This window comes from Triturus cristatus, chromosome 7, assembly GCF_964204655.1.
Source record: "Triturus cristatus chromosome 7, aTriCri1.1, whole genome shotgun sequence".
Lineage (NCBI taxonomy): Eukaryota > Metazoa > Chordata > Amphibia > Caudata > Salamandridae > Triturus > Triturus cristatus.
The window spans coordinates 1,630,628,628-1,630,652,664 of NC_140590.1; the positions used below are offsets into that span (position 1 = coordinate 1,630,628,628).

Genomic DNA, 24,037 nt, shown 5'->3' on the forward strand with positions numbered 1-24,037 from the left:
TCTTCCCATGCATTCAAACTATTCACTCCAAAGAATTTCTCTGAGTCATTACTGACTGAGGGGAAATAACTTATATCAATGTGGCTTTTCTATTAAAGTCCGTCAATTTTTAGAAATATATTCTGTATTGTCTACTCAATTCCAGCTGTTGTTGACATATTTTGTACATAAAGTTTCAGCTCATCAATTTTTGACTTCCTCAGGATACTAGATCTTATGATAGAGAAATAGACAGGGAAATATTTTGAATATTTCATAATAAACGTGGTTTATACGCAAAAGTATTAAAAGAATAAATCAATGATGACATTACATGATTAAGTCATTGGTAAATTCACAGTAAGAGGTATTGCTAATTTAGATACATCTGTTCAGAGTGCCTGGATACTCTCAACGCTGATAGGCCGGTCCTTTGTGAATAGACTCATATCTTAAACCATGACTTGGAGTGACAAATACGCATTTCTTCTTGTGTTTCTGATGTTCCAAGGGTTGTACAGCACCCCTGATGAGGTGCTGTACCAGCGTGAAATGCATTGATTTCTGAAAGGTGTACAACTGGGCTTTTTCACCCCGAGAATATCAAAGAGTGGAATACCTCTTTTATGATTTTAAATAATCGAATAAAGTGGATTGATGATGACTGGAATACCTCTTGGAAACAAAGCTTTGATGAAATGACATACACAACATGCATATTCAATATTCGAGACAGCAAATCTTCCACGACCACATCAGCCATGCCAATGAAAAAGATTAGACAACCCCAACTGAGCAAGTCAGCTTGTCAGTGCACAACAGTGTCTAGGCTGTCGTTGTCAGATCTACTATTGCAATGCTACAATTACATCACCACTACACCACTGCAATATTAGCATTACGGTGTTACACGTGTAACAAAGCATCTACAGTGCTATAGCTTTACACCAACACTAAAACCACGAAACCCACACCATAACACTACAACTACAGCACTAACACACTGCCACATCACAACTATAGCAGTTATGTTCAGCATTATGATTACGTCACTTGAGCACTGCAGTAGGAACACTACAACTAGACCAAAGCAAGCTACAGCAGTTATCTACAGCATTATGATGACGTCACTTGAGCACTGCAATAGGAACACTACAACTAGACCAAAGCAAGCTGCAGCAGTTATGTACAGCATTATGATGACGTCGCTTGAGCACTGCATTAGGAACACTACAACTAGACCAAAGCAAGCTACAGCAGTTATCTACAGCATTATGATGATGTCACTTGAGCACTGCAATAGGAACACTACAACTAGACCAAAGCAAGCTGCAGCAGTTATGTACAGCATTATGATGACGTCGCTTGAGCACTGCAATAGGAACACTACAACTAGACCAAAGCAAGCTGCAGCAGTTATCTACAGCATTATGATGACGTCACTTGAGCACTGCAATAGGAACACTACAACTAGACCAAAGCAAGCTGCAGCAGTTATGTACAGCATTATGATGACGTCACTTGAGCACTGCAATAGGAACACTACAACTAGAGCAAAGCAAGCTGCAGCAGTTATGTACAGCATTATGATGACGTCACTTGAGCACTGCAATAGGAACACTACAACTAGAGCAAAGCAAGCTGCAGCAGTTATCTACAGCATTATGATGACGTCACTTGAGCACTGCAATAGGAACACTACAACTATACCAAAGCAAGCTGCAGCAGTTATGTACAGCATTATGATGACGTCACTTGAGCACTGCAATAGGAACACTACAACTAGACCAAAGCAAGCTGCAGCAGTTATGTACAGCATTATGATGACGTCGCTTGAGCACTGCAATAGGAACACTACAACTAGACCAAAGCAAGCTACAGCAGTTATGCACAGCATTATGATGATGTCACTTGAGCACTGCAATAGGAACACTACAACTAGACCAAAGCAAGCTACAGCAGTTATGCACAACATTATGATGACGTCACTTGAGCACTGCAATAGGAACACTACAACTAGACCAAAGCAAGCTACAGCAGTTATGCACAGCATTATGATGATGTCACTTGAGCACTGCAATAGGAACACTACAACTAGACCAAAGCAAGCTACAGCAGTTATGCACAGCATTATGATGATGTCACTTGAGCACTGCAATAGGAACACTACAACTAGACCAAAGCAAGCTACAGCAGTTATGCACAGCATTATGATGACGTCACTTGAGCACTGCAATAGGAACACTACAACTAGACCAAAGCAAGCTACAGCAGTTATGCACAGCATTATGATGACGTCACTTGAGCACTGCAATAGGAACACTACAACTAGAGCAAAGCAAGCTGCAGCAGTTATGTACAGCATTATGATGACGTCGCTTGAGCACTGCAATAGGAACACTACAACTAGACCAAAGCAAGCTACAGCAGTTATGCACAGCATTATGATGACGTCACTTGAGCACTGCAATAGGAACACTACAACTAGAGCAAAGCAAGCTGCAGCAGTTATCTACAGCATTATGATGACGTCGCTTGAGCACTGCAATAGGAACACTACAACTAGACCAAAGCAAGCTGCAGCAGTTATGTACAGCATTATGATGACGTCACTTGAGCACTGCAATAGGAACACTACAACTAGAGCAAAGCAAGCTGCAGCAGTTATGTACAGCATAATGATGACATCGCTTGAGCACTGCAATAGGAACACTACAACTAGAGCAAAGCAAGATGCAGCAGTTATGTACAGCATTATGATGACGTCGCTTGAGCACTGCAATAGGAACACTACGACTAGACCAAAGCAAGCTGCAGCAGTTATCTACAGCATTATGATGACGTCACTTGAGCACTGCAATAGGAACACTACAACTAGAGCAAAGCAAGCTGCAGCTGTTATGTACAGCATAATGATGACATCGCTTGAGCACTGCAATAGGAACACTACAACTAGACCAAAGCAAGCTGCAGCAGTTATGTACAGCATTATGATGACGTCGCTTGAGCACTGCAATAGGAACACTACAACTAGACCAAAGCAAGCTGCAGCAGTTATGTACAGCATTATGATGACGTCACTTGAGCACTGCAATAGGAACACTACAACTAGACCAAAGCAAGCTGCAGCAGTTATGTACAGCATTATGATGACGTCGCTTGAGCACTGCAATAGGAACACTACAACTACACCGTAGCAATACGACTGCAACACCAACACGGTTACACTACTGCTACAATAGTACCACAACATTATCACACTGCCACAATAGAACTACCACTAGAATACGGCCACTACAACAAAAACAACACTACACACATACCCTCACAGCACACAACCCTGTTACAAAACACTCCCTGTACAACATCATAGCACCTCGAAGACAATACAACAGCACTACGGGCCACAATCCTACAAATGCAGCACATGTGAACTGACCTACAGCAGTCACACTGTAGTACTACAACCAAAAGACTTCTACACAACTGCTCCAACACTAACAACTGCCACCACAGCTGAACAGTGCAGCTCGATTTAAACACCACAGCTGCAGCAGCAATATATTGTAGTTTATGTCAGATGACATTAAGGCAAATTCCATAAAACAATTGTACCAAATTACACCGCATATCTAACAAGATAAACAAGACGAAGAGCGAAACATATGCACAGTATAGCTTAATTTATTATTTACAATAGAATATAATTACAAGCTTTCAGAAAGCGCCCCAGATCAGCAACAAGTCTGCAAATTATCATACAGAGTAGTAAATTAAGAGCATATTGCCTTGTGCATATGTTACAATGATGGAGAAACACAAGCGAATAAATGTAATCATTTGGTCGCGAAATAGACAACATTTTAATCACATAAGGCTCACATGAAAAAGTACCTCCAGCTCATATGAGCTCATATCCTTATTTCTCCTAAATCCTACAATCAACCCTTCACCTTTGACCCAGGATTTCCACCAACCTTATGTGTTTATACTGTGGGCTGCCATCTCGTTTTATGCAAAAAGAACTATTGATGGACAGAATGCAGAACAATGTCATACATTCACCCCATTACAGAGATCTGGGCCTAAATCCATCGTTTTTTTGCTCACCATGCCGTTCCAGTTTGAACCCAGCTATATGCAAATCAGTCTTGACCCTGTGCCTCATGGGAACAGTCCAGCCGGAACTGCCAAGCCAGGTCCTCCCTAGACCAAACAAGCATCCTAGGACCGGTTTAGGGGTTTCACCCCTCTTCAGCCAGGATAGCTTGATTCCAGTGGCATGGAGAGCACGAGACCTACGTCTACCCGTCCCACTCGGGGTGACAAATGCAAAAACAACAGTTGATGGACAGAATGCAAAACAATGTCATACATTCACCCCAGTACAGAGATCTGGGTCTAAATCCATCGATTTTTTTCTCACCATGCCATTCCAGCTTGGACCCAGCCATATGCAAATCAGTCTTGACCCTGTGCCTCATGGTAACAGTCCAGCTGAACTGTCAGGTCAGGTCCTCCCTCCTTTTATGGCAGTCACTCGAACCCTTCAAAGACCTTTTCACTCCAAAGTAAGGAAACGCCGTTTTACCGAGAGTTTGTTTCTTAACAAGTAACACCCTTGAGAGACTTACAAGAGGTATCAGAGAATCTGGAACTACAGCAGTCCACAGCGTCTCTCTGTTTCAAATTATATTCAATCCAAACTTTTTTGTTAACTGAGTTATTCACAGAGCTTTGGACCGAACAGCTACCTCACCGCAGGGACTGACCGAAGAAAAGTAGAAAACTGGTTCTAGGACCAGCTTCAGTGGCTGGACTCACATAATACTTTTCATTCTGCAAATATCTGATTTGTCGATAGCGCTCTGAAGTGGCCACGGTAACGCGCGGCACTATATAAAACTCCTAAATAAATGAAAACATATATTTTCCAGTATGGTTATGGGAGGAGAGCTGGTTGAGTGTCAAAGAAGAGGGCAGCCCCCATAACTGATGCACAAAACGAGAGGAGCAGTTTTTAAGGAGGGAAGGACACAGCTCAAACACTCTGATGGCCACTCCTTGCTTCCCAAAGAGAGGGACCCTATGGCAGTCAGTGGTTTCCTGGACTAGGCAAGCATAAGGCATAAAGGTGTATCGCTACTTCAAAGTAAAATCTCCTGTGCTGGTTACTTCTTGCTTAGTTTGGGCTTTGCACACCCCAGTGGCTGCAGGCTGCATTTTGGCTTTCAAACTCGAGTGATTTTAGTCACAGTCAGCCTGTGCCATTCCAGGAGTCCCCAGTCACCACTCTGCAGGTTTCAGTCGCGGTTAATTCTCAGCAACATCTGCTGCTTCCACGGCAATAACTCTTGAAGCACCCCTGCATTTCCCTGGACCCCCTTCCAGTGTTCCGGCTAGTTTGTCTTTCATCAAATATCCCACTGAGTGATTGAATTGTTGGTAGGTGTGACATGGGCATAGTCAGTATCAGCACACCCTCTGACATTATTGTGTTTTTTTTGTTGAGCCTCCTTGTATTTGTGTTTGTGTGTATGTATTGGGATTTGTACAGAGCAAATGCAGTTAGGGTATAGGATGAGTATTTATATAGTGCTTACTACCCCTGCAGAGGCGCTGATTGCTCATAAGAGGGAGGCTGAATGCAGATTACTCAATGTGCTGCCAGGTTCCTCTACTTGGCTTCTGTCTTACAGTTGTTTGGGGATTCCTTGTCTGCTGAGGGCTGTTTGTACTCCTGAGCTATCTTCTATTATAGCATTTGGGATTTTCTCAGAGCCGCTTCTACTGTTAGTTGCCCAAACCAATGTGCTCTCTTGTAGTCACCCAGCAATAGTCCTTTGTATTACTTTTAGGTCTTACTTAAGACAGGGCATGACCAGTCTTGTCGCTAGACATATTTTTAGCTTACATTAAGCTTAGAGCCCACCCATTGCTTACCATTGGTTGGCTTTATTGTCACTCTCATTTGTTTGCTTCTTATTCGTCAGCTTCTGTGGCTTTCCTTCCTCTTCTGCTGCTTGTTCCTTCCCTGGAGCATGGACCTGTTGCTTGTGTCCTTAGGCTGATCAATTTTCAGGTGCTACTTTTTTGTTTTAGTTTAAGCGCTGTATAAAAGTGCATATTTTCCGGCTGTCTCCCTCAGGGACTTGTGTTGCTCTTTCTCACTGCGCACTTCTCCCCTCACCATCCCTCAGTTGTTCTCACTTCCTCCACCCTGCCAATCGTCCATTGGCGTTTCTTCCCCACCCTCCCTTGTCCTTGTGCTTCCCAAACCCCGCATACTGACCCTGGGCTGCTTGTTTGCTTTCTCATCACCTCTATTGTCCATGCGCTTCCCAGCCCATTACTCCCTGTCCCATGTGCTTCTCCATTGTTGTCTCTCGATTCTCCTCTTCTCTTCTCAACCTGCATCCTTCTTTCCCACCTTCCCTCCCTCTGTGTTGCCTTGTGTCCCCAACCCACTCTGACGTTTGTTTATTTTTTGTTTTTGAAAGAAGCGCATTAGCGCTACATATTGTCAAGGCTTGATTATGCTAATTCGCTGTTTTTGGGGGCGAATAAAGCTGAGGTCATGCACCTATAAAGGCTCCAAAATGCGGCTGCCAGAGCTCTTTTGGGTCTCCAGAGAAGGTACCCAATCTCAGGTGCAATCCGGCGATTACACTGGCTGCCCGTGGCCAAGCGCATAGAATTTAAAGCTCTCTGCCTGTCCTTTAAAATCCTGAAACTTTCTTCCCCCTCTATTTTGACTGATGTGCTGGTCCCATATACACCCACGCGCCATTTGCGCTCTATGGGGTCATGCTTGGCTCTTGTCCCAAGGGTAAAGCGTTTACGTGCCGGAGTACGATCTTTCCGCTGTCTGGCGGCCAAGCTTTGGAACTCCCTTCCCCCTCACATTCGCAGCCTTGAGAACTACCTGTTGTTTAGGAAGGCAATAAAAACTCATCTCTTCCCTATGGTTTAGGCTCTAGTTTGCAGTCTGCCTGTAGCAGGCGCCGGGAGGCCTCTTTGCTGAGGCAGCTGTTGCGCTATACAAGTTGGACTAACATAGCATAATATAACATAACATCAAAAAGCACTTTTTGTGCAACTTTTTATTTGTTAATCTATCTCTGATTGGTAAACAAAAAGTAAAAAAAACCTCTTGCCTTATTTTGATGGTGCAAACATTCATGTTGGCGCGCACCTAAAAAATGACACAACGATCATGTCATAGTGCATTTTAATTTATTTTTTTACATTAGTTTCAGCCATGCTGTACAGCAGCCGCACTGTTATAGAGCAGGGCGAAACATCATTGCCAAAGCCAATAGGTCTCACTGGGAGAGCTATTGGCTTTGCCAGTGCTTGTTTAAATTTATATGACTGCTTGCAAAGTAGGCACAGATGTTGCTGATACAGACTCTTGCACCTTAGCACTGGAGAGGCGGCAGGCAGGAGACAGCGCGCTGCCAATGTCCCTACTGCTCTCCCCTCCTCTTGGCGCTCCGGATCCCTGAAGCCTTCCGAGTGGTATGTGGCGCTAGGTATTATGCAAGTTGTAAAAATACATAATGTGATGCTAGCATGATATGGGTACAGGCATGTAGGTAGGGAGCATGCTGTGTGCTGTGGGTGCCATGAACGCATGAGGCCTATTCACAAAAATATTGATGAGTATGGAAGTAGTACTGAAGGAGTATTCTTTTACATACTCCGCCATCCCTGTGAATTGGGCACATAACTTCCAACTCCTTGTTTGTAAAAGTGCAAAGACAGGAAGTCCTTTCTATCTGTACTCACCGTATGTGAGTATTTCCTGAACAGATCTTTTGGGGGAGTTCACAAAGGCGCTTCAGAGTATGTAAAAGAATACTACTTTACGTACTCCACATGCCTTTGTGAATAGGCCCCCTTTGTGTGACAGATGGGATGCACGTGAGGTGTTCCGAGTGGTATGGTGTACGCGGTGTGTGCAGAGGGATGTCTATAGTGGAAACATGGAATGAGAAGAGTGGTAGGAAGTCTGCACACAGTGAGAGATCGGTAAAGAGTGCCTGGTATGTGCAGACAACATACTGAACACATGCAGGCGTACTTCATAGTGCGTAGTGCATAAGATGGGCCGAGAGTGTAGGTAAAGAGCACGAGGGGCGGGTGGAGCCTTGGGTATGAAGTACACAAAGGGCCTGATTACGACTTTGGCCGTGCAGCGTGGTGTCCGCCCCCCCGCTGCAGTCAAAACCGCGGTCAGGCCACCCGCCAGATTACGAGTGTAACTCGTGTCTGGCGGGCTATTGTTTTGACGTTCCCACGGCGGTGCCCTGAAAATGAGCACCGCAATGGGAGCACCAAAATTAGTTCCTGCACCGCATGGACTGTAAAGTTCATGCCCTACAGGAACTGGTGTGCATGCACACAGGGGGGCGCATGTTGTGCCCCCCTACGTGCATTTACATGGCGCAGTCGCACAAGGGGACCCTTGTTTCCTCTCCGCCACAGTTTTAAAGGCTGTGGAACCACCATAAAAACCATAGCGCGGACGAATCTTGGAATATGCTTGGCGGGACCGCAGCGGTTGCCAAGTATATTACTGCTGCCTGACCGCCGCAACTCTGCCAGGAAATGGCGGTTCCCTGGTGGCTGCGGTGGGGCAATAGTGGTCCGATCCCCCTTATTGTAATAAGGCAGTTGGGAGACCGCCTCCGCTGTGCCTCCACAAGTCTGGCAGTCCGTGGACCACCAGACTCGTAATCAAGCCCATAGCGTCTGCAAAGTTGGAGGCATGGTTATAATGTGCAGTTGGTGTATTGCGCAGAGTTTGCTACTTTTAGGGCCTCTAAGTGCTGTCGGGCCCCTCGACAGGCAGGCTGTTGCCTGATGGTCATGGGTTATGCCAATGGCATGGGATTCGAAATAGAGTCGATCTTGATCAATAGGCCATGTGTTTCAATGGTGATGTGCATGCCTCCCTGTCCTAGTGGGTGAGTCAATCTGTCTGAGTGCACTTCCTGTCACAGTGAGTCACTGTGCCAGTGTCAGCGTCTCATCCTTCCAGGGTGTCTGACTCACTGTCCCAGGGCTGGTGTGTTCTCGGAGGTCATCCTGCATGTTAGGGAGCTCCCTCTCTGTAATCTATGTTATTGGCATGTGTATAGGGCACACTCTACCGCTGGTATGGCCTTGAAGCAAACTTGTTTGGAGGATACCTTTGCAGCGGGACATGTGTTGTGTTCTGGTCAGATTCTTGTTTAGGTGACTTTGTCTCATTAATTGAGCAGAGGGTGTATTATTTTGGTGTTTAAGGGGTTGGGACCAGAAGTCACTATTGACAGCACATTTTTTAGACCAATATAGAGAGTGTGTGTGGGTGCACGTGCGTGTGTTGTTGTGTCCACAGTGAAAGTTTACTATATGGTTGACCTGTGCTGTATTGGATATATGCAAGGTGTTTGGTCTAATGTGTTCTGTTGAAAGTTTGTGTATGTTTCTTTGTGGTTAGTTGTGTTCTTGCCCTCATGATAGCCAGTTACGTGGCACACACGTGCTTTGTTTAGAGTGAAGGATGTTGTGTCTCATATCATCTGTTGGAAGATTGTGTCTGCTGTTTCTTATTGTTTCCTGCTTATGTGAGCTGTGTGATAGTCAGTGATAGTCAGTGATGCAAGATACCTGGGACGTGTTGGATGTATGAAGGGTTTGTATGTCAAAATATGAAACACAAACATATCAACTTGGCGCTGGGAAACCCTTTTTGGGTAGCTGTGCGCCTTATAAAATAAATAAAACATAACATCAACTTGCAACAATATAGATTCCAAAATGTCAATATGAAGACAGCCTTTAAGGTTAGCGTACAAGAGGAATGTAAATGTACCGTTCTAACTTCACATCTACTTACCTTGATGACATTATGCACGTAAATATCCTGGAGTCAATATAATTGCAGGTAAATATTCTAAAGTTGTTATTTTGTTACTACACTGTATGGTGGGTTTGTCCTGTTTTTGGGGAAAACCTTTTCTTAGACACAGTTTTGCGATCTTGCATTGCAGGTAATTCTTCTTATAACTCAGCTTTATTCGATATTAGGTTGTACAGTCTCAGTGGCTTTTCTTGGCCTTTCTTTATCTGTTTTCATTCTTCTCCTATGACCTAATTAGATTAACCATTTTGGGCACCCATTATAATTATACGCGACCTACTTTAACCTTCCGTTCATAATAGAAGCAACTCACTGCTTCTTGAGCTTTAGTGTTAACATGGAAAGCCTAAAAACCTTTGGCTTCTCTGATGATGATTTTGCCGCTATGATAGGACAAATAGCTGGAGCTAGTAACACTACTCTCACCACTACCAGCACTAACAACACAGAATGGATGAAACTTCTAAATCTAAAGAAAAAAGCAAAGAGGATGGAATCCCATGCTTTTTTTATGTTAGAATACCTCAAATCAGGAGTGATCCCCTCAGGTTTGAGAGTCAGAAATATACCAGCATTATTCATAGAGGTACGTCAATTTCTGGAACGCTGGTCACTTATTGCCAATAGGTGCTCCAGAGATTGGATGCTTCTCATTATTGAGACTGTACGAGACATGTTGGGACCCTTGAACCAAGAAATTCTAGAGCTAGAGGACAAACTTAAAGCCAGTTCAGCTCTAGATGATGCCAAAACCAAATTACAGAATATCGTTCAAGAGATGCAGGAATTTGATGACTATTTAATCAAGAAAAAGACCAACAAACTAAAAAAAGATGTCAGATGGTTCTCTTTAGAAAAAATCTATCCTTACCTTTCTAGTAACTACTACCAGGAAGGACATGTACAACAAGGATATAACCAGCAATTTGACAGAAGAAAGAAAGTTGTGACCTTCTCGGATACCAATTCTTCTGACTCTGAATTAGAGGGACAAGGTATAGGAGAAGACCCCAATTTCAACGACAGGAACCAAAGAGGACACAGTACAGAACCTTACCACAGAGGACAACAATCGTCTCCTTTTTTATCGAGAGGCAGAGGCAGAATGAGGACAAGGTTCTCGAGACCAGAAAGGAACTACTATCAACCAATAGACCCTCAACATCAACAACCCTACATGAGAACAAGGAACCAGCAGTACTGGAAGTGATCAAATCTTCCACAAATGAACAAATACCCATTTTCAATCTATCAAGCCATGAACTATCATCAGAAGAGATTAAACTTCTGAGCAAAGGGTTGTCATTTGTACCCAGTACATCTCTTAATGCCTTCAGATTGAACCAGGACATCTTCTCGTTCTTTCGGAAAATCAGGCTTAAGAAATACTTTGCTAATGTGGTTCCACAAGACCAGGATACAAATTACTCAGGTTGCAAGCCCCCATCCAAGTTTACACCAACCCTCGATATGGTAGGCCCAGAAGTCAGTGTCTTTGAAAAAACGGTCATCAAAGAAATCCAGAGAATTACTAAATACATTCCCAAACCAACTCCTAATTTGACCAATCTAGAAAGAGAAGCACTCAAATCTCTGCAGAACAATTCACTTATCACCATTAAACCCTGCGATAAAGCAGGAGGAATTGTTATAATGGATACTACCAGTTACACCAATAAAGTTAAAACCATGCTTCAAACTCCAGAGCACTACATACCCTCTAACGTGAGAGCAATGACGAAACTGAAGACCAGTATTAGTACCATGACTACTAAAGCGTTCACAGATGGATTCATCTGTCAAAAAGAATTTGAGTTTTTGAATAAATCCAATCCAGTGACACCTGCCCTGTATGGCATCCCTAAAACCCACAAGAACATCCTGGACCCTCCGCTAAGACCCATAGTCTCTTCCATCAACTCCTGCACAGAACCTCTCTCCCAGTATGTGGATGCTTTTCTTTGCCCCTTGACCACCCAATATGCTTCATATATCAAAGACACGGGGCACATGATATCCACTTTAGAAAACCAACCATTTGACGATAACACCCAATTACTTGTCACCCTTGACATAGAATCCTTGTACACTAATATCCCTCAGGACCTAGCTTTAGAGTCGGTGGCAGCGCTCTTAGCTAGAAGCCCGGGGGATAGACCTGATACCTTCATTCTAGAATGTCTTCAAATAGTTTTAGAACACAACTATTTTGAATTCCAACAGGATATTTTCCACCAAATCAAGGGCACCAGTATGGGGGCATCATGTGCCCCAAGCGTAGCAAACATCTTTATGGGAGAATATGAGAGGAAACACATCTATAATGAAGCGGCCCCGTTTTTCGAAAATGTCACTCAGTGGCGGAGATTTATAGATGACATCTTTTTTATTTGGACAGGAGCAGAATTGGAACTGCTGGAATTCATAGCTTGGCTTAATGCAAGTGACGTAAATCTCAAATTCACCTGTAACTACTCGCCTAAAAAAGTAGAATTCCTAGATATATGGATTATGGGAACAGAAGGTTGCCTTACAGTTGATCTCTATAGAAAACCAACTGCCAAAAACACAATCCTAGAACATGGCAGTTACCATCCGCTCTGCCAAAAAGACTCTATCCCATTTGGGGAATTCCTAAGAATCAGAAGAAATTGCACCAACATTAAGGACTACATGATACACGCAACACAACTGCAAGAACGCCTCCTTCTTCGAGGCTACCCCAGAAGATTGGTCAAACAATCGCTCAAAAGGGCAAAATACTACAACAGAGAAACCCTTTTGAATAACGAACCACGACGGAAGAATGAACAGCTAGTATGCGTGATAGATCACTCCAATCTTAATTACAAAATCAAACAAACCATAGATAAAAATTGGAAGATCCTGAATATTAACGATGATGAATTGCCTACTCAGAAACCGTTAGTAGCCTTCAGAAGGAATCCCAACCTTAAGGACAAGCTAGTACATAGCAGAGACATACTGCGCACACCTTTGAGACAATCGACCATGGATGGGCTACCACCACCTATAGGAAATTACAGTTGTGGCAGCTGCCACGCGTGCTCATCAGCCATTACAACTAAAAACTGGTCATACAGAGGCAAGACAGGGACACTAAAATCTATGACGAATTGTAGAAGCTCTAATGTGGTCTACATGATACTATGCCCATGCGATTTTGGATACATAGGTGAAACATCAAGAGAATTCCGCATTCGTCTATCCGAACATAAAAGTGCCATTAGAACTGGCAAAACACAAGCACCTCTAGTGAAACATTACCAAGAGTGCCAACACACAGAAGTAGAACTCCGCTGGGTCATTCTAGAGAGGGTGATAACCTCACCTGGGAGGGATCCCATTAAAACCCGCAAACAGCGAGAAACCTTTTGGATCTTCCATCTTGACACAGTAAACAAAGGCCTCAACGAAGAAATTGTGTGGCTTGTAACATCTTAATCCTTCTCAATCCCAATGTCTTGTCTCTGAAATCCACGCCATATAGGAACTAACATTAGTCAATACCTGCTCTTTCCTTAAAAGGGATCCTGTCTTAGAAAGTATATTGTCTACCTTAGTCTCTGACTCACGTAGCCAATTCTTCAAACTAAGTGTTGTATTTGTACCATAACACAATTGACTATACTAACATCAGTCTACATTCTCCTTTCCCTTAAGAGGGTTCCTGTCTCAGAAAGTATACCATCTGCCCTAGTTTCTGACTCTACGTAGCCCAATTGCAAAATTAAGTGTTGTAGTTGCACCCTAAACACCTGACTACACCAACACAGTGCCCTGACTTCCTATAGGTCGACATTAAAATCTGACAACCACGAAGAGTCACTCATACACAGATTTAAATATCAGGTCAATATTTTTTCACCGTATTCTTGATGAAATTCCTCCTATTAGCTAAATCCTCTTATTGCGTAAAAATCTTTCATTTTTTACTCAACGTCTGACCCTCCAAAGATGGCGTTGGTTGCTGTATACGACTTTGCCCACACATCCTGGTGTGGGTCTTAAGAACAATTATTACCACATAAAAGCTACATTTCAACTATATAGCTATACTGTACTAGACCAGGCTGTGGCTTTTCTATTTAATCCCTAAACATCATTGGCCCACCAGACACATTAATCAATCTCCTATGGAGACGTTAACCAGTACAGATCCACATATAGGCTTAGAACTACGTTATTACCCCATTCCAACATGGCGCTCGCAATTTTTCTTACGCACAGAGTCACGAACCACACATTAAGAATTTCAGGATGAGCTTACACCAACTACTACTTCGAATTCTCAATATCACCAGGTTACTTAATATGTTAACTGAGATAGGTTTCTCCTTTTACAGTGCTAACTACACACTTCATATTTATTTATAACCAATGACCGTACGATGAATCGTTCTAAGATGGCGCTGGCGTTTCCACAGTGAGTTAGCGTGATTCCTTGATCATACAATAGTGAGGAAAACCACTCACGAACCACATCTCAGCACCTATTACCCAAATTCTTGAGATCCTCCCATCTGTCACAACTATATGAACATCTGACAAATAGATACCACTTTGCCATGGCACATTATACAAATCTAGGCTGTATTCAAGGCACGGCACATCGCCACATTACCATTCCAATATGGCGGCGGCCTTGTCCCGCAGCATGCAATAGGCAGCAACACACGTTGAAATATCGCGATATTTTGCCTGCACATACGCGCTATTTAAACGCGTAAATAATTAACGCCCCATTCCAGCCTCGAACTTTGACGACGATGGATTATATGGCGCGGGATGCTGACAACTAAGGTAATGCTGCAGCGAGCATACTGAATCCTCCCAGATAGTCATGTTAGCCTTATACTCTAATCTATAGGCTGGTAGAATTCTATATTTTCAGTATTGCCACCTTATTCTCCCACAACAGTGGATGCATACAGTGGACTTATTATAAGACCTATTCAAGACATCTTAGCTCTATCTATAGATTTTTTAGGTGCGCATAGACCAGTTAATGGACATGTCCTTAACAGTGAGATTATATTACCGCTTGATAAGTTATCTTATCATATTTTCATTTAGTCCAGATTTAGAATACCATATCCTATAGTCTACAGGACTACATATACCATATACAAAGAGGAGCTCAGTTGGTCAAATTCTCGGAGCAAAATTGGAATCTACTTCGATGTCTGCCTTTTCCATATGCTAGACCGACGAAGGTCCAACCATTTTTTATTTAAAATGATCCCTCTCAATTTATTTTTAGATACAATATCGTTACTAACAGATTCGGACCTGTTAATCAGCACGTACACAGGCCGTCACGACAGTTTATACTGAAGATTATTAACAACTCTTGTCATTATATCTTCTTTTGAAGGTAAGACAAATTTATTAAATGAACCAGTCGTCCATGTTTGAGTCCTCAGAATTAACACATATACAAACCTCTATGACTTTAGGTTCTCCCAAATACCGCACAATTATATGTGGATAGAAGATATATAGACCTGGCCATACCCACAGTTCGTGGCAAACTTGCAGTCTGCATGGTAAGCGTCTTGGGGTTTGTTGATTGTTTTGACTCTAAAGGCCCTATTAGCACTATACCTTCAATTTCTCTTTATGAAGTCATATAGCTGCTATATTTGTCTCTTTAATGTATAGATCAAGTTTACAAGAGATCTCCACGACCAACTAAGATAGTAGCTGAGGATAGCAACAGATTTACAATAGCTTGAATATACAACCCACCTCTAGCAGGTAGCCTTTCATCATTTCGTTGGAATATGGGATCTGTCAGGTGCATGCACCGATTACACACACTTAATGTCCTGTGTAAATCTTGACACTTCCATGTGCCGGCTTTTAGTAGCCAACTGTACATTTAATGTATCTCTATTACTACTCTGTAACTCTCGCCTTTTCACTTTAAAGTAGGCATGCTAACCCTCAGTCTTTTCCTCTTTTTTCTCCTCTCTTTTTCTGTTTCTTCCTTTCTTAGCTCTCCTTCTTTTTGCTTCTCTATGCTCTGAGACTAGCATATAAAGGCCAACCTTAGATAAATTATTATAACTAATTACTCAAAGTAAAGACGCACATCAGTGAAATCCCTACCTTACATACAATGTATTTACCATTTCAGAGATCTGTCCCCTCGTTTGTGCACAGAAAAGTTTTTCAATCTTTATTGGTCCTGATGAAGGTGAATCTAAACCATTGCTCACCGAAACGTGCGTAGACCAGCATCGCTACAACTGGACAAAAAAGGCTATTTGGACATACTCAGAACAAAGAATAAGAGTATAGTAGACCAGCATCGCTACAACTGGACAAAAAAGGCTATTTGGACATACTCAGAACAAAGAATAAGAGTATAGTAAATTCAGCACTATAAAATGTACAGACAAATATGAAAATTCTCTGATTGTTTTTAGACAAATTTAATCATCCAGTTGTACACTTTCTTATTGTGGTTTTTTTTGTTAGTGTGTTGTATGTGGTATGAGTGTCTGTATGCAAGATTAGTATGCAAGATCTGAATGTAGGGAATTAATTAGCCTTTCGAGGGGCTAAGTATTCTGTGTTTTGGTTACTCTATAAATATCCAATTGTAACAATTTGTTTTTCAGTATATTTGAGAATTATTGAAAATTATAAACACTGTAAATGAAATGTTCACAATCACTGTTTTGATACAAAAAATACTTTTACTTACAAAATGAAAAATAAACAAAGATAAAAAGTAAATATTCTCGCGTGTGTATACATTGTATCTTGGAGGACTTCACTGTAGGTGCGCATGTGTGTTAAAACTTAATGAGAGCATTTGCCAGTAATAGAAAGAAATATAGGCCGTCAAAGAGGTTACTTTACGTTAATTTTTGGTGGGTTTGTTATAACATCTGTTGCAGTGGTTAATTTGTAAAATATTAAGTGCCAGGGCCCTGACCAGGAGGCACTGCAGCTTGCACAACCCATCGCCCCTGTCATCTCTACCAAAACGACTACTAACCATCTCTCTCACCTGTAAGTGCAACAGTTCACATTATTCCAGGTCCCCAAAGCTTAGGAATGGCTGGGGAGGCAGGTGTTAGCAATTTTTTTGTCTTTTGTATTTCTAAACAACCGTTGTTCTGCTCATCTCTAAATTACACGAGCAGCGCCACCACATGGTAGACTGTTCTAAGTACGGTGTTGACAATTAGGTGCTGGTGCTGAGCAACAAACCAAGTAAGTACCGGTGCTGAGCACCGGCTCAAATTAAGCACTGATCTGTTGGCAGCTCGGAGTGTTGACTCTTAGGGCTGAATTACAACTACAGTGGTCCATCGGACCGCTATTGTCGGGGTAACGGGCCGTGGACCACCAGACTGGCGGTCCACCTGCCATATTACGAGTACGGCGGTTGGATCACCACTGGACTGTTGCAACAGCCGGGGATCCTTGGTGGTTGTGCAGAAGGTCTGAGGCTGCAATTTGCTGGCAGTGCAACAGCGGCACCGCCAAACATATTAAGAGTTTCCTCTTTGCCCTCCTTTTCATGGCAGTGAGTCCGCCATTAAAAGAGTGGTGGTGAAGAAACTCTGTGCATGAGGGTGCATGCAGGAGGGCACATATTGTGCCCCCCTGTATTTTTGCACCCGAATTTTGGATTACTTTATCAATTTCTGGTTGCAGTAACCACTGAATTGTCTAGTGAGCTTCGGTACTTCTTGTCCGTAATGTGCATATGACGTTTGCAGGATGATAAGCATGTGACATGTGCGTGGACTGATAGTTACGGTGGACAAGGCATTAAGTGGGCCAGGGTCCACCTAGTCCCAGACCCTCCAGTAATTTAAAAAAACATTGCAACAGGTCCCTTTCTGGACTTATACTCATTACCTAAATATTGAAGGCAGGAACTCTGATTGATTTCTGAACAATATACAAATCGTTATGGTAATCCATGTCAGCAATGTAGTTTCTGTCTACATTTCACATGCTTTAGTTAACATTGCATTCTTTAAGAGTGTTTTTTTTTTCCTTTAGGTTTTTTTGTACAGCACATTGCTCTTGCATTAGGCATACTGCAAATTAAGTTGCTTCTGGGTGTCTTGTGTTTATAATGGTCCATAAAGATATTCAGAATACATGCTCATCCAATCTTTGGCCCCTCTGCAGATCGATCAGAGCAATGGCCCTGTGTGCCTGGTGTGATTGTACTATTTTATAATAAGTGCTTCTTACGATATTGTATTCTTTCTCGATATTAATTTTAAGTGGTTGTGTATATGTATGTACTTTTATGGCCGTAATAGCCGAAATAAAGTTTCATGAATGAATGAATGAATGATTCCACACAAAAGTGTTTGAAGGAGGTACACAGCTGCTGTAATATCGACAGGGAGAAAGTAAAAGAAAATGAAGTGCTTACGGGTGAGTGGGTGAATTGTGTGTTGGGGTGGTGAAGTGAGGAGATGCAAGGAAGTACGTGGAGGAGAGTGAAGAAAGGGTGCTGAAGAGGAAAGAGATGAGGTGTGATAAATGCAGATGGAGGATTTCAGAAGTATTTCGGATGAAAAAGGGAGTAAGTATCTATCTGAGAGACTTCAGAGGAAAGTGGTGTGAAGGGAAAAAACTGAAGTGTTTGAGACACTCCGAAAACCACTGCGCATGCCTCAGACCTTAGTAATGTTTAATTCACAGCCTCATATTTTCAGAATTGAATCATTTTCAACTTAAATTATTCACAATAAAAACATTGTTGTTGTACCTGAATGTGAACTGTGTGATATGTCTGGATACCATAGCAGACAGCTCAGAGAAGCACCAATATACGCGTCAAGTGGCACGCTATACCACGCACAGGTTTTTAAGTTACATGTTTAAAGCCTCACCCTCAATTACATAGGCCGCACCTCTAGCTACCTATAAGGCTACGCCCCTAGAGACCCCCCTCTAACCCCACTGTTTTCATCTTACTTAAAGCCCTGGTGGTGACACAGTTTTTGCAACGAGTTAGATATTGTGACTTTATGTGCACAAACTGTGCAGTTGTTTGGTGATGTGCACACATCATGCACAGAGTGCACGAGGTAGACGTCTGTTGTTGTTGAGACTTTGCCCCGCCCCCTCTTACCGACTGTGCACACAGAGCACACGTGCGGAACAATAGCTGTGATGCACACTGTGTTTAGCATAGCAAGCACGGTGCACATGGCTACAGGTAAACACGAGACCCATGGCGTATGCAGAGCAGTGTACGTGGCCCACACGGTGTGTACAGACGGATAGGTATGGCTATTCATAGAGACATGTATGGTGCGCATACAGTAATTTTTTTAGCCAGGTGCAGTGTCCCGGCTCAGAGCAAGGCCTTTTGAAGCCCGTATGCCCGGTGAGTACAGAGGTAGGGAAGGTGTCCCCGTTTTGTACAGAAATAGCCGATGTGCGCAAAGATATGTCTTGTGTACAGAGTGTGTGCAGAGTTATCCAGGGCGCGCGCGGCTGCTCACCGGAAGTACGGACTAGGCAGCGGTCACGTAGCGTTTCCAGTGGTAGGCAGGGCGTGCACGGTAGCAAGGACAGCTAACGCGGACAGGGGTGGGCGAGGCGCAGACAGCGTTACAAAGCTAGGCAGGCCACCCAAAGGCATGGCAAGGGTTCAAGCGAGGAAAACAGGCCACCGTGCCCCACTATGGTAGCAAAAGACTGACGTCATCGGGGTGTAGTGGGCCCATCATGCCTGGCACCTGCTGCACTTTTGATACCTGCGCCCCAGCGGGTGTCCAATAGGCACCAAGTGAAGTCTGTAGGTACGGTGTACACTGTGTGTACAGGAGTAGGTGACGGCGCACACGGTGTCTACAGCGGTACATGTAAGATGTGTACCGTGTGTTCAGGCGTAAATAGACTGCCCTCAGCGTGTACAGATTCAGGGATGTGGCAGGTGGTGTGTACAGAGGTGGGCAGGACGCACACGATATATACAGAGGTAGGTGTGGCTCGTATGCATGATGCACTAGGCGCCTACAGATGTAAACAGGGTGCACGTGGCGTGTACAGGTCCAGGAATGCTGCAGACGACGTGTACAGAGGCAGATAGGCAGGTTGCACATTATGTGTACAGGCAGAGGCAGGTGTCTTTGTGCACCTGTTATGCACAGAGAGATATATGTGTGCTTAATGTTAGTTGTGTAGAGGTAAACAGGAGGCACGCGGCGGGTGCACACACTATGCAAAGATGTAGATAGGTCGCACACTCACTCTGTACAGAGTGGGCGCGGTGCACGCAGCGTGCATGGAGATATCTATGCTGCGCGGCGTGGACAGACATAAACAAGGTGCACGCCGCGTGCACGGACGAGGGAATGCTGCAGACCCGTGCACAGGTGCGGGCGGGTGCACTTACCTTCGGCGCCCGTCTGTCCCGGGTGGTTCATGCTCAGCGTCGCATCCCGCCTCCTGAGGGGGCTGCTCCTGGACATGAGGGGGGCAGGCTCCGTGCAGGGGGGCAGCTGGGGTGAAGGCTGCAGGCTGCAGACAGAGGTGGGCGAGCTGCAGACCGGGCACGGGGAGCAGACGGAGGGTGCCGAGGAAGGACACGGCCCTCTGCCTCCTTTCCCTGGCTGCACGCACCTCCAGTGATGGCTGAGGGAGGAGGCTCCGGCAGCAGCTGCTGCAGGCTGAGGAGGGGGAGCCAGCTCCCAGTCCCTCTTATCTCTTTGACCCCTCCCTCCCTCCTCCGGCTCCCTCCTTTCCCCGTCCGACCCTTTATTTCCTCATTCAGTTCTCCTCGCTTCTTGCTCTTCTTGTTTTATCTCCCATGCCCCCACCCCTCCTTAAGCTCTTCCTCTGCTGTATCCCATGCCCCCTCCCTTCCCTAAGCCGTTCTTCTCTCCCCCCTCCTGTCCCCTCTCTCCCTTATCCAGTACACCCTCTACCCATCTTGTTCTACTTTTCTCTTTTCATGTCTCTTTTCTTTTTTATCTTTGTCCACCCTCCTACCTACATTTTTCCCTATCCCCCTTCCACTTCTCTATCTTACCTTTGACTTCTGTCGTTTTGCATTCTTGTTCCTGTCTTGGCCCATCTCCCTATAATGTCTCACTCTTTAAGTACAGATTTCCCTATGTCCCTGTCCCATACAAACCCCATTCTCTTGTTTTTTTTCCTCCTCTGCACCCCTATTTTTAATTTCTCATTCTCCTGCCCTTTTTCATACCTGGATTAGGATCCAGTCGGTAGGCAACTTGAGCTTTAGAAAGACGACTCCATATATGGATGCTAGAGGGAACAACCAATAAACATGCACCTTGATCCACCAATAGAAAGCTCGATTCATTCAAGGATGATTCAATCAATGGAGCAATGAATTGATCTGTAGACGGACAACTCCATCCACGGTTGGATAATTCCATAATAAACCCCACAGAAAGGCAACTCCAACTAAAAGACGGACAACTTGATACAAAGATAGACAGCTCAATTTGTCGATGAACAAGCAAAGCACTTCCTAGCAAGTCGTCATGCTTGGAAGCTTTTTGTTTGCTCGTTGGAATTTCAATACCACGACAAGACACTATCTGTAGACAAATCACTTGATCCACAAGCAGAAAGCTTGATGCATAGATGGATGATGACTCAATCCATAGATGGACGGCTCAATTTATTGGTCTATTGACTGATAACTTGGTCCATAGACAGGAGGATTCGAACCATGAATGGACAATTTCATAGACCGGACACTCAGTTAAAAAACAGATGGCATGATGCAAAGGTGGATAGTTCAATCAAAGATGAAGTAGTTGATCAATAGCCAGAACATTTGATCACTAGAGGGATGATAACTTGATCCACAGACAGGCGAGTCGATTCATAGTCAGATGATTAGACCCAATGGAGGAACGATTTCCTCCATAGATAGCTTAGTCTGTAAAAGAAGAACCTGATCCATAGACAAAAAAATCTTGATCAATGGAGAAATTATTTGATCCATAAATGAGAGACTCAATCTATGTGCTTGGTGCATGCATGAACAACTCCATAGACTGGTGACCCAATTCGAAAACAGACAACTTGATTCAAAGATGATGGCTTGATCTGTAAATTAAACACTTGATCCATAGACAGAATATTTTATTCATTGATGGATGGTGACTCAGTACATAGAGGCAGATAATTCAATTCATGGATAGGATACTTAATTGAAATTTGATCCATGGATGAGCAACTCCATAAACAGGCAACTCAATCCAAAAAATAGACCACTTGCCACAAAGATGGGTGGCTTAGCCTATAGTGGAACGACTTAAACGATGGCCAAAGAAACTTGATCAATAGTAGGATGATTCGGCTCACAGATGGGTGACTCGATCCATGGACGATATTTAGATGAACGAATAGATATTACATGGACAACTAAATATACAAGTAACTCAATCCAAACACACCACTTGATGCAAATATGGATGACTCGCTCATTAGAAGGATGACTTGTAACATGGACAAATGTCTCCAACTATAGATGGCTCCATCTGTAGAAAAAAGACTCTAATTATAGGCAGTTACCTACTGGCGGTCGCCAATAGGAAGTTATCGTTAGGATCTAATTTCCACAGGAAAAGCATTTTTTGTTTTGCTAACAACATTGGCGCCGTTTGACGAACTTTCACAAAATGTTCAAAACTTGTAGGCACCTATGTTTAGCTGCTGTATGGAAGGTTTCAGGGTGATTCATCAAGCGGCGGCTGAGAAAAACGGGGAGTCCCAAAATGCATTTTCCCCATGTAATTTCCCAAAGGGATTTTGAACACGACTATAGCCCGAACCTCTGGATGGAATTACACCAAATTTGGCAGAAAGCTAGCTCTTGCTCCAGAAAGAGCCCTTTTTGTAATTTTGTGTAAATCCCTTCAGAAGTTTTGGAGCTATTTAAGAAAAAAAATATAGATATCTAGGGATGCAAATCCTCAGTGGATTCAACAGATCTCATGCTGAGATCTGATTGGCTGCCAACACTTCAGCAAGGAAGTGTTGGCAGCCATTTTGGGAGCCTAGTCCTAAAACAAAAGTTTAAACAAATAGAGAAGTGGGCAGAGTAGGAATCCTCTGACCCTTTAATCCTGGTGGTGGAGTCCCCTAGGCACCCTTCCAGGGCCAAAAATCATTAAAAAGAAAAATTCCTATGATAATCATGGCGGATCCGTGAATCTCAGGAAACATTTTTAAAACAGCAAGCATGGTCTCCCTTGCTTGTTTCAACATCGGCCCCCAGGTGGGCCAGGTCCTGAGGTCATAATGTGAGAATTATAATGGAGAAGGGGTGCATGCGGCCCCCGCCATGGCCGATTTAGCCCAGTGGACCACCACATCCCTAGGGCAAGGCCTATGTTTTAAAGTTTGAGGGGGGCTGTGTGGATCGCTCTCCTGGGCTCTTTACGGCCCCTGGGACTACCAACTCCCCGGGGTCAGGCCAATTTTGAAAAAGGGAGATGAGAACACGCGTCTCCCCCCTCCCGGGCCATTTTCGGCCCTGGGAACCACCACCTACCCTCTGAAGATTGGGAGCTGACAGGGACCACAGGGGGATTGAGGCTCCCTCCACTGTCTTATGATGAGCAGTTTGGGTTGGCTCCTCATTCGTATTACTGCCAAATTTACAATAATCTTGGGAATATTAGGCCTTTTCTGTTTTATTATTTCTAGCCTAAACACACCATTTAATCTAAACACAATGTTTCGGTAAATATGCTGATATTTGCAAGTGAGTCATCTCAGGGCAAAAGGGTTGGGGTGTATCCACCCAAGTTGGCTTATCAGCAAATCCCCAAAAATATATGACCCAATTAACGAATTTCTAGCTGTACAATGGCATTATTCACAGGAACCCATGGCCATGCCAAACATATGACGCTTGGATTATGCTATTTTGATTGGGACTGTGCACTAAGTTTACTAGAAAACTGGCTTCAAGTGGAAATGAGCCACATGATATGCAAGACCTCAAAGTGTTCAATTTCTTCAAAATTATAGTAGAAAGAGCTGTAAACTGTAGCCCATCTTTGCAAAAAGTTGATGCAAAGTTTTTTATCACTCGTTTGAGAAGACAAGCAGTTTGGGATGTAGAAAGCAATGAACCTG

The 24,037-nt window shown here is 43.6% G+C and overlaps 1 protein-coding gene across 2 annotated transcripts in view; it reads right to left on the reverse strand.

Moving 5' to 3' along the window:
* The window catches only part of SAMD10 (sterile alpha motif domain containing 10), a 141,407-nt gene extending 120,803 nt beyond the window's left edge, over positions 1-20,604 (reverse strand). For both annotated transcript variants that reach the window (XM_085619661.1, XM_085619663.1), the window contains exon 1: positions 20,307-20,604. In XM_085619661.1, coding sequence (XP_085475787.1) covers positions 20,307-20,382 — 76 coding nt within the window. In that variant the 5' untranslated portion in view covers positions 20,383-20,604. The remainder of the gene's footprint in view (positions 1-20,306) is intronic.
* Positions 20,605-24,037: the final 3,433 nt, after the last annotated feature.